Source organism: Hesperophylax consimilis, chromosome 13 (genome assembly GCF_061612785.1).
Source record: "Hesperophylax consimilis isolate HC1 chromosome 13, BYU_Hcon_1.0, whole genome shotgun sequence".
Classification (NCBI taxonomy): Eukaryota; Metazoa; Arthropoda; class Insecta; order Trichoptera; family Limnephilidae; genus Hesperophylax; species Hesperophylax consimilis.
The window spans coordinates 1594224-1606456 of NC_142848.1; the positions used below are offsets into that span (position 1 = coordinate 1594224).

The 12233-nt window shown below is 31.8% G+C and overlaps 1 protein-coding gene and 1 pseudogene across 1 annotated transcript; one reads left to right on the top strand and one right to left on the bottom strand.

Moving 5' to 3' along the window:
• Positions 1-6417: 6417 nt before the first annotated feature.
• Positions 6418-8138, bottom strand: LOC149418281 (uncharacterized). Its single transcript, XM_089639079.1, has 2 exons — positions 8102-8138; positions 6418-7415 (listed from the first exon to the last, which is right to left on the bottom strand). The coding sequence occupies exons 1-2, from the start codon at positions 8136-8138 to the stop codon at positions 6418-6420; spliced, it is 1035 nt and encodes a 344-aa protein (XP_089495205.1).
• A 136-nt stretch (positions 8139-8274) lies between these two features.
• LOC149418282 (uncharacterized) lies at positions 8275-9049 on the top strand (annotated as a pseudogene).
• Positions 9050-12233: the final 3184 nt, after the last annotated feature.

Genomic DNA, 12233 nt, shown 5'->3' on the forward strand with positions numbered 1-12233 from the left:
AGCAAGGTACTTCCTCACCTTCCTCGCCCCTATCTCCTTCCCCTCCCAACTGCCTTCAGCCTCAAAACATACCCCAAATTGGGGATAACACTGGCTATGTAGTATTAGTATACTCTTGTGCGATATTCATAAAAAATGTGCACCGCTACACTTTTACTGACCTCGTCATCCATCTATGTACGTACTATGTACCTATTTTGTCATCTTTAATAAAACTGTTACTATTTACAACGATGTACATACCCGAAAGTACTAATAATAATAATTGTGTTCTTGTTTTTTCTTGCGCAATCCGGGAAAATGTATATAAAAAACTATTTTTGTTCAATTTCTTAACGAATAATTGCTTCATCAGACCATGTTCAATAACATCAGGCCATGTTCAATAACATCAGGCCATGTTCAACATCATCAGGCCATGTTCAATATCATCTGGCTGTGATCAATAACATCAGGCCGTATTCAATAATGTCAGGCCGTGTTTAATATCATCAGGCCATATTCAATTTCATCTGGCTATGTTCAATATCATCTGGCCATTGTCAATGTTATTGAACATGGCCAGATGATATATTCTCTCTAAATAAGCCAGAAGTCATTTTGATATTATTTATGTTAAGTAGATTGGAAAGGGGATTGATGTTAGATAGCTCACCCATAGCAACATTTTAGATGTTTTTATTTTGTAATGCAAAATGACAGTAAAATGTAAGGATGCCTTAAATGAAGGGTTGAATATTAGTTATTCTGTGGTAAATATACTCTTATTTCCACGCAACATAAAAACAGAACTGCTTTGTACCACCCATAACCTAGATCCAAGATCATTCACAAAGTAAATAAAGATAGAAGTTTAAATAACATACCTAAAGGTATATCTCTCTCGCTCGTGCAACATGTTTCTTGGCTTCACATCCCAGAGTACACACTCACCTTCAAACACCTTTTCTCGAACTAGACCGTAAACATTATTTCGCTTATACAAGAGCTTGAGTTTGCTCCTAAATAAACATAGGGTACAACAAATCCGAGGCTAAACACACTTTTAAGTCTATATTCTGAGAAAAAACTGAAAAAATGGAAAGGATTGATACATTTTGAAGGTCTCAGGGAGATTATCTTTGAAGCAGGCTAAAACAAAGAACTGAATGATAATGTCTCAATTCTAACATAAACATCTTATCGTGGTTATTCAAACATTTGAGCAAAATGTATTATTGTTGTAATTCTTAACATCGTAATTATATACACCGTGTTCCACGCTCATGCGACGAAACTTTAGCGGCGATAATTCATGAATAATCACCCCCCCCCCCATGGATAGAAAATATTCTAAATGGCTGTCATCTCATGCTATGAACGAAAATTTTCATTTTACGTAGTTGTAATACTCAGTCAGAGGATATATATACATTGGTCTGACTGAGAATCGTACCTTCCTTTCCAGGGACTAGAGTATACGTGATTGCCACTAAAAGTTGATATTGTCATTGACAACGAGTGTATCTGTTGAGTTTCAGATCGATTGGTTTTCAGGGAGTTCATTAATTTCTGATTTCAAGATTTGCATTCATTCATTACCGAAAATAAAAAGTGAAAATCAAATAGAAGTGAAACCTTTTGATTCACCTTATTACTATAAAAGACAACTATTTGCCTGTGGGGTAATGGAAAAAACATTTTATATTAAAATTACGTAAAATGAAAAATTTCGTTCGTTGTATGAGATGAAAGCCATTTACAACAATTTACATCCATGAAATTTTGTTATGTTGTGATTTAATTTAATAACAAAAAACTTGCCTAGAAACCGTATTTTTATTTTATTTACTGCCAGAGTTCCGCCAAACTCCGAAAAAAAGACCCGTTGCCTAACTAATACGCATAGATTAAATTGTAATAACGTCCTTCCTATCTCCCCTACAGTTTCAGAAATACCTACATAACAAAATGTCTTGGACAGAAATCTTTGTAAATGGCTGGTATCCCATACAACGAAGGCAAATTTTCATTTTACGTAATTTTAATGTTAAAGGCAATATTTTCCATCAACTCGATTGCAAATATTTGCTTTTTAAAGTAATTTAAGGAGAATCAAAACATTTTATCTTAAGAATAATCTTGACCGGTCGGTGGCTGAGTTGACATCGCGTTTCAGTCCCACCCAGCCGTAGTTTGTTCAATTCTTCGGCTGGCTAAATTCTCCATCATAACAAAAGCAACATTTTCCGCTTACTGTGGTGGTAGTAGGAGATTTTCAAATATAGTCAGGCTATTCGTAACCCGGGAATGTTTGTCTTTCTTAAAAAAAAATCGTTTTAAGCGTGGCCAGCGATCCCGAAGGTTTACAGGATTTTTTTCTTAACGGATAATAATAAGATTATTAACATTTTTTGTTTTTAATGAGTTTTTATTATTCACAATGTACATTTGTTACGTATAATTTTTTTTATAAAATTAGCGACCGGTTTCGACACGTCGTACGTGTCATTAACTAAGTTTTAAAATAGCTAGTTAATGACACGGACGTGTCGAAACCGGTCGCTAATTTTATAAAAAAAATTATACGTAACAAATGTACATTGTGAATAATGAAAACTCATTAAAAACAAAAAATGTCTAGAAATTGTTACATTGTGAATGCAAAGAAATACAAAAAAAAGATTATTAACGTTTGAAAATATTTTGAAATGTACATTGTTGTTTTAAAATGTTGTCAATAAGTACTTTCTGAATAACTACAAAAGAATTTTAGTATCAAGATAGCTCTTATCCATATCCGGAAAAATGGATTGATAAACTCTACACAAACGGACATACATACACGCTACTCAAAGCACGGAAAATGCATAATTCCTGTAACAAAAACCACTTTTTCACAAAGGCAATACTCAAACATCGCACCTAAAATATTCAACACGTTAAAAAACGACATCAAAAACACTTACTCACTTTGCAACCGGTGTGCATAAATGGATATCTGAAAAGGGGCGAAATTTCTTTAAGGAACATATGAACCTATATCACCAGTAAATAATTTAAATAACTTGTATATTACTAAACAATATATTTCTTTTTCATATTCATCATTAAAATAAAAATATTTACCACCACTGATATGTTTCTTATACTCTAGTATTTATTACGAAAAATATTGTGACAATAATTCCACATTTGTGTACATATCCTTAGCCGTAGCTCAAACGTGGATTTACACAAAAATTGCCGATATATATCTATACACCTATGTTACCATAACACGCACATGCAAATCGCTCATCAAGATATAACTTATCCCTACTTTCTTACCAAATAGTACTTTCTTTGATTTTATATTGTATTTGTATTCTTTTTTTAGAAATACACTTGTACTTAATGTACTTGTATTTTTACTACACTTTTAATTCTATTTTAATTACACAAATGTACTTGTATTTTTTCTTTTTTTCGATACATGCTCCTTGTATTATTTTTAATTTAATAATACGTATTTTCTTTGATTATACTTTTAATATTATTTTAAATTTTTCTGTTTTCCACACCTATTTTTTATATTCATATATCTTAAACTTATGCAGATATTTTGCATTATTTTTAATTCCTTTATACTTCATACTTGTTTTAGATGTATAAATTATTTTATTTTATTTTTATATTATTTTGTTTTCATTCAACTTATTTTTAATTTGTATTATTATACTTAACATAAAATTGACCACCATTCATATTTGCGTCATACATTCCCTTATAATCCTTTTTTCGTTCATTCGCTCTACTTGCCCGAACCATCTGATTGTCGATTTCTTAATTTTGCTCATTACGCTTACATCAGCCTTGCATCCCTTGCGGATATCCTCATTTCTCATACGATCACACATGGTTTTACAACACGCTCGCCTCAGGTATCTCATTTCTTCACTATTTATTTTACTTTCATCCTTCCGCTACCAGTACCATGCATTAGGGTAGGTACCAGCACTCCATTTTGGCTGCTGGCTTCGTTTCTTTGGATATTTTTGCCAGCGCCAACTGCGTCCATTCCTCCATTAAAAGAGTGTGTCCTTCTTTCAATTTCTCTACCAGCCTTCCTATCTCTCGTAAACATACTTCCCAAATTTTGCAAACTCAATCACCTGCTCCGAGGATTAATCTGATAGTATTAATGTCCTAGCGTCTGGACGATGTAGGCCCTCTGATTGGTCAAATTAAAATTGTCTGTTTCGGGTAAATTGAGCTAACTTGAAAATTAAGACACGATTTCATAATAAAATAGGATCGCCTCATAATAATACGAGATTTCTTCAAAAGCATCGTTTCTGCTCATATAATTTTTGGATAATATCGAAGAAAATATGTTTTAGAAAGTTCATAATCTATTGATTAATTACATTACTGAAAATAATCCACAGTTACGTGATTATGTTTGACGTTTATAAAAAAATCACGCGTTCCTTCAATGGCCGATACGCACAGCTATAGATGGCCGACAGAGCGCACCTCTGGCGCTTTAAAAACGAACCAAATGAATGGCGCGAATATTTAAAAATGCAGCTCACAATATTTGACTACTTACGATTAACAAGCGTTTAATAAGAAGATTTCTTCTGGAAGCTTATCACTTTGTAATGGCATTTTTAATTATTATTTATATTTTTTTTGTTTATTAATTATATCTGATACCTGCGATATTGTTTAGTTTTCACTTCAAAGTTTCTATTGGTTCTACCTTTGTAAAAGAAATTACAATCATCCCAATTGAGTTTTTAAACTCCTGATTTTTTTGTTTGAATTTTGCTATCTTTATTATTAAGAATATATTTCTTCATTGTTATTAGTGTAAAACGCCAGTTGAATACTACCAGGATTGTTTTTATATATAATTTTAGAAGTATCGTTATCCACAAACAGAATTCTACGCCATTGTTTATTTTCAATCTTTAGAAAGACCGTTTGAAGAGAATATGTTTAATTTTTTTTATTTAGTATTTCAACTTTAAATTTATTAGAATAACCGTTATTAAATGCTATTTGTCTTATGAATATATTGTTTTATGGTTATATGCTATTTGTTTTTTTCAGGTCTTAAAATACTTCAATATAAATAATTTTGAAATTTTAGAAATTAGGAAACATGCATAAATATAAAAGCAGATATAATTAACAAGATTTTTTTTAATAAACTCTCTTTTTAAATATTTTCCCACTCAACTGGTTTTTCCCGTCTAACGATATTGTAATTCCTAATTATTATAAACCCAGCCTACTCTTACCCCTCCCCCCTCCTTCCACTTCTTCTTTCCCAATTGCAATCTATATTTAATTTTTGACTTCGGTGTATACACAATAAAATGTAAACATTAAATTTATTTATTTATTGGACAATTTGCATAGCGCCGCTTTTGTGAGATATCACCTCAGGGGCGCTATATTGTAATAATCTTCCTTTATATATAGATTTTTACTCTCCTGATGATGTTGTATATATAATCTAACTTTAAACTTTATTAGATACAATAACAGTTGTAGATAAAGAATTACCACCAGTTGGAGTAAAATTAACACCTTTTAATTAAACCGACTGCTAATCTCATCGCACAATTACCCTCCTTTTATTCATAAACACGGGTACAATTAATCAATATGTAATAATCTATTATTTAAGTCAACTTTGTTATAACTATCTTTAATTGTGACAAACTAAACGATATTGATTCAACTTATAGACATTGACGGTTGTAACACATATTTAAGCACTACAAGTCTCCTATGAGCTAATTATATTAGGTACGATAACAGTTAATACCAGTTGTACACATGTAGTCAATAATAGTGTTTCATTTGAAATAATCCATCACAAATACGTAAAATTTCATTTATTCAAACAACTGTCATTCTTATTATGCGTAAATTTAGAATGTTATTATTAATTAACTCCTTCCTGTTCCGCGTTTTAACAATATATATATATATATATAACGATATTTTCCTTGTGATTTGAATGACAGTCAATTAAAACACAATTGAGTTTCTCTGTAATGAAAGAAGAGGTTTATTTTGTTAATCTCACAAGAGTTACATACAGAAAAGCATTCAGTAACAAAACATTACCTGTAATGAAAGAAACGACATTTAATGTTATTAATTTTATGTAAATTCCTTAATCACAATCACGATAGCAATTACAAATTATTTCCATCAATCTGTCATGTCACAACCCATAGATTATTTTTACTATGTCACCATAGATTACGAAATATCGAGTCGACTGTGTAGGTACTGTGGCGCACATCCAGCCAGTGACAGTCCACGACACACACAGCCACAATGACGAGACAAGCTCGGCATCGCATTGAATTAAAGAAAATTATATTTTTTTTTACATCTCCCCCCCTAGGGAAGACAATAAACCCCAACCTATTAAGTATCCTCTTTTTGGTTCATTAATGCAGGTACTGGAGTTAACTTTGAGATGTGGAAAAAATTTGATTCTGATTTTTGTCGACCAGTGTTTATCTTGTAAATTGAGTTTGATAATTTTTCTATAATTTTGTAGGGTCCGATTCTCAATTCGTCTAGCTTCTTCCTATTAAGTTTGTTTCCATTCTCCACAAAAACAATATCACCAACGTTGAAGTTGAAGTGTCTCCTGCTTTTATCGTAAATTATCTTGTTGTAATTATGTGACTTCATAGTATTTTCCAGAGCTTTTTTCCTGTCTTGCATCAAACTGATGTCGGTCTTCTTAAGTTTTAACTCATTTGGCAAAATCGTAACATCTGTGCCGTTAAGTAGATACTGTGGCGCATATCCTGTGACAGTGTGCTCCGTTTCATTATTGATTTTTACACAATTATGTGCTATAGTTGTCCAAGCTACTTTTGAGTCATTTTCGTTAATTTTGCATCTAATTTTATTGACCAGTGTTTGGTTCAATCTTTCATTTAATCCATTTGAGAAAGGTGAGTTTACTGCAGTAAAAATTATTGGAATATTTTTTTCATCCAAAAATTTTTTGAATTCTCTAGAATTGAGACCCGGGTATTGGTCTGAGAGTATCATGCCGATGTCATTAGTTTCTGTGGAATTTACGAGTTTGATGAAATCATTGGTATTTTGAGTTCTTGATGTCAAAATATATGCAAACCTCGTAAAATGGTCTGATAGCAAGTGCAAGTATCTCTTTGTTGACCGTGAACCCCCAAAACCGCCTATTGTATCAATGGAACATATTTCAAAAGGTTTTGTTGCGGGACCCAAGTGGGACATCAATCCATATTTGTTATGACCTCTTGATTTGTTCTTTAAACATACTGAACAACTCTCGCAGGTTCTCTTTATATTGTTTGTCATATTTTCTGCTGTGTACAACGAGCTTATCATTTTTTGCATTTGTTTAATTCCTATGTGACCTAGGTCTGTATGAACATTTTTGATAAACACTATGCTGAATTTTTCTGATAGAATTATTTTTTCTCTTTTTTTTTACTTTTTTGTAATAAACATTATTCTTCGATATCAATTTATCTCTTCTGCACTGTATCTTCTCATTTTTCACCTGATCTTTTAAGATATCTTCTAATTTTATTAAGTTGATAACTTTTAATTGCTCATCTTGGTTCTCATCTGGTTCTAAGACTGGGTTTCTGCTTAGGCAATCAGCTTCAATATTGTATTTACCTGGAGAATATTTAATTTGAAAATCATATTGTGATAGGTAGTATGTTAAATCTCCTAATTCTTCATCAGTTCTTGATTTTATATTCATATTCTCTATTGTGATCTGAAAAGACAGTAAATTTCTTACCTATCAATAGATGTTGCCAATATTTAATACATTATTTGATAGCTAGGCATTCCAGATATATAGCTTTCTTCCTTTTTTGAACTTCATTCAATTTCTTTGAGAAGTAAGCTACTGGTTTTTCCTCATTGTTTTCTTGTGGCTGTTTTAGGATAGCTCCCACTCCTAGTATACTAGCATCTGTGTATACATGTATAGGCAAATTCGGGTCAAATATGGTTAATATTGGTTGAGAACATAAAATTTGTTTCATCTCATCAAATGACTCTTGGCATGCCATAGTCCAATCAAAGGTTTGACCTTTCCTCAAAAGATTATGCAACGGATCCAATTTCATTGCTATTTTTGGCACATATTTATGGTAAAAGTTTATTTTTCCCAAAAATTGTCGCACGTTTTTCTGCGTTTTTGGGGTCGGAAAGTTTCTTATTGATATTATTATATTATTATAAAACGACATTTCTTGTCACAATATGGAAAAGTTGAAGTTTACATTTCAATCAAAACCAACAACAGACGGAAAGTCTAATTTTATTGCCATAACCTCAATTGTTACACAAGATGACAAAGTTTTCCTGATTCCTGAAGAATGTCAAGCAGCATCACTCCACAAACCTATCTACACCTCTAAGGCTTATGCTACAGTAAAAAATACATTAAAAAAAGACACCAAACCAGAAGTGTATGCATAAAAATGACAGAAGATATTTCACAAACATATGTGGATGAGGATAAAAACATGATTTTTCAGGACCAATTTCTAGAGGAAATTATCAAAGAACAAGTGTCTATTGCCAATAACAGGAGTTCAGAAGACCCTATAGTGAAAATTTTGGAAAAATTAGTTGAAAATCAGCAGAAAAACGAAAAACAAAGCATGAAAAAGTTAGCTGACAGGTTTGTACTTGAAAAATTTAATGGAAAAAATATAAGTGCATGTCACTGGATGGAAGTATTTGAAACAGAATGTGCAAGGTTTGACATTACTAAGGACGAAGAAAAATTGAAATCTTCAGATTATTTTTGGACAAATCATGTACAGATTGGTATTCGTCCATGATGATAAAGCTTAGTTTACAATCAGAGTGGTTAGATTGGAAATCAAACTTTCTGCAAACCTATGGTGATAAAGGTTGGACTGCTAGCAGGTATGCTTTATCTTTCAAGTATCAATCAGGATCATTATTAGAATATGCGGTTAAAAAAGAAACGACATTTAATGTTATTAATTTTATGTCAATTCCTTAATCACAATCACGATAGCAATTACAAATTATTTCCATCAATCTGTCATGTCACAACCCATAGATTATTTTTACTATGTCACCATAGATTACGAAATATCGAGTCGACTGTGTAGGTACTGTGGCGCACATCCAGCCAGTGACAGTCCACGACACACACAGCCACAATGACGAGACAAGCTCGGCATCGCATTGAATTAAAGAAAATTATATTTTTCTTTACATATATATACTCACCCTCTCTCTGTGAATGTCCTAATATCTATCTATGAAATGTAACTGTTGTTAATATCACTTAAAATGGGCGAAGCCCATTCAAGAGCCGCCCGCAGGGCCTAGCAGAAAAAAACCCGCGGAGCGGGTTTTTAACTGCTAGTCAACTATATTGCACACAAATTTATTCACCTGCTCCGAGTACTAAACAACTATATTGCACACTGTTTTCGTACTCTCTCTCTCTCTCAAACGTCACGACTTTAGACTTAGTAACTTACTTTCATCATTAAGTCATTCTTCAAACAAACTTCGATCATCCTAGACAGAAGAGATTGTAGATCTTCCATACTGTTAGAAATAAGCATAAAACCGGCAACATACTCTCAGATTTCTAAATTTTGAGCCCAATCCCAACTCTTTTAATTCTTGAATACAATTATCCATTTATAGATTAAATAACCACTTTAATATTTCGCAGCCTTTCTGAATACCTTTTGCGATGTTAAACCTCCCAATAAAACTACCGTTCACCATAATACATGCAAAGCTTCCTTCATACAGAGGCGCAATTGCCTGTTTGATATTCGAATTCATTCCATACTTGGACAACACCATTCATAGCTTTTTTAAGATTAACAAAATTGAAACAAGATAATAACACCAGTTGTTTTATACAACTCTTAGTTAAATATTTATTATTATTTGGCGTTAATATATTGAATATTCGTGGAGTAAGATTTATGTAGGTAATAAGAAAACCACTAGTCGTAATAAATCATTTCGCAATGGGTTAAATAATTCACACTTCCCTTCACATAAGATATCAGCCATTTATTTTATGGTAAGTAATAGAGGAAAAACAATTATTAATATATGTATGACTTCACAAGGAGCCTCTTAATATGATCACGACAAAGGGGCAATATACGGCATCAGCCAAAAGAAAACGAAACTAAATACTACATGAACCCAACATAGTAACTATTAATCTTAACATATTATGCAGGGTATTAAGGGACGTGCTTGACTTACTAACCAGTGATTCTTGATATTATTTGAGATAAAAGATACGAATAAAATTTGGGCAACAAGGCCAAATTTTAAACCAAAAAATAAAATAAATCAGAAGAAATTGGACAGTTGATTGGGATTGGGCGACTATTAGGCTGAGTAACCAGAGGCGACAGGTAAAACAAAAAAAAAAATTCACCATACTTTATACAATAAAGTATCCACAATGGAAGACCAATTATTTAATAAATTAATTTTAGTTATTACTTCAGAGCGACTTAAAGTACCTATACTGTGAAATATCAAGAGTTTCATGTAGAGTTGTCTATGGAATGGGAGCAAAATTTAAGTCAGCTGAATAATCACTTTTTTTCAATTTTGCACAGAAGTTAACAATTCCATCAGCACTATTACAATGGCTTCAAATAATACCTACTTATTTCAAACAATAACCCCATTTACATACGGATTGGCCACAACGACAAACGTTATTAGTTATTACGCTATTCGTCCCAACCCAGATTTAGTTATTATTTATTACAGTAGATATTTCCACCAAGAACACACCTGACAAAAGCACGAACCCAGATTTATAGAACATAATAATTTATAATGTGTTTGTGGAATCTTAAGCACCGGCGGAATGTACTACGAATGGATTACTCTATCGTGCCGGGCCCAAATGGTGCGCCAAGTTTCACAAAAGCATTATTCTGAAGTTGGACTATTGTGAATCAGCTCATAAGTTTTATTGGTATAAAGGTTTTGAAGGAGAATTTTCGCAATATTGACGTTTTCTGTACTGTGGGTGAGTTCTAATCGCGGTTTAATAATACCAATACCGAATGATATTATTTTTTTTGGTAAAATATTTTATACATTTCAAAATTATCCAGTAATATTGGCCTCACTGGGTGGCTTGCCTGTGCTGAGGCCTTCATTTTATAATATAAAAATATAATCTATATAATACATTTAAAGAGAAAATAATACATTTAAAATATAATCTTGTGTGTTTTATATTGGTTTTGTGTGTTACGTGTTGGTATTTTATTTTATGATATGAAATTTTGGTAATTTTGTCTTTTTTGTTCTTTAATCCATTTTGTAATTTTGTGTGTGAATTTATTTTTGCTTTCCTTAATTTTAATTTCAAGTTTTACACTGTTGAATGCTTTTTTTATCATGGTATTGGTAGTTTCTTTGTTCAAAGCTTGAATTTACTGTCGGAGTTTTTATGTTTTCTTTGTACGCTTGTCTAACTGGTCTGTTAGAGATATTTTGTGTATGTTGAAAATTTATTTTTCAAAAATGTAGTTTAGTAGTGTTATAACGTATAATTCTCGTATATCTAGTACGTCACAGCTGTTAAATATTTGGTCTGTATCAGTCAATCTTTGTTTTTTTAGTATTACCTTTAAGATCGTTTTCTGTGCGTTTTCTATGTAATTGATATATGATCCGAGTTTGTTGCTTCTCCCCAAGCAATAATTCCATATTCTATTATTGATTGGCAGAGTGCAAAATATATTGTTTTTAATTATTTTATTTTATGTATGTTTCTTGTGTTTAGGAAAATGTGTATTTTTTTGATGAGTTCATTTGTAATTTGTTTGATGTGAGGTATCCATCTAAGGTAATGGTCAATAACGATTCCTAGATACTTTATTTGTTCTGTTTTTTCTAGAGGAGGGCAATTTCAGATGTTGGTGTATAAACATTCGTGTATTTTTATGGTGTTTGTGTTTTTTTGCCATTAAAGATATTTTAGTGTTATTTCGTTTAAAGAGCTTTTAACCTGAAAAGCTTATACAAAAAAAAACTAGTATTATAGTTAATATGTACCTACTGGTTGAAGAGTAAGGGTTGGTATATTTTTGAGTACAGTGTCCATCATCAAGGCAGATGTGGACTAATTTTGCTAAAAAGAAAGAGGTAGCACAACACTCTTATAATATCTC

Coding starts and splice junctions, on each gene's coding strand:
- LOC149418281 (XM_089639079.1), bottom strand. CDS start 8,138: ATGAAATTGGATCCGTTGCATAATCTTTTGAGGAAAG. Junction 7,416..8,101: donor GCATAATCTTTTGAGGAAAG/GTCAAACCTTTG, acceptor ATGTTCATACAG/ACCTAGGTCACATAGGAATT.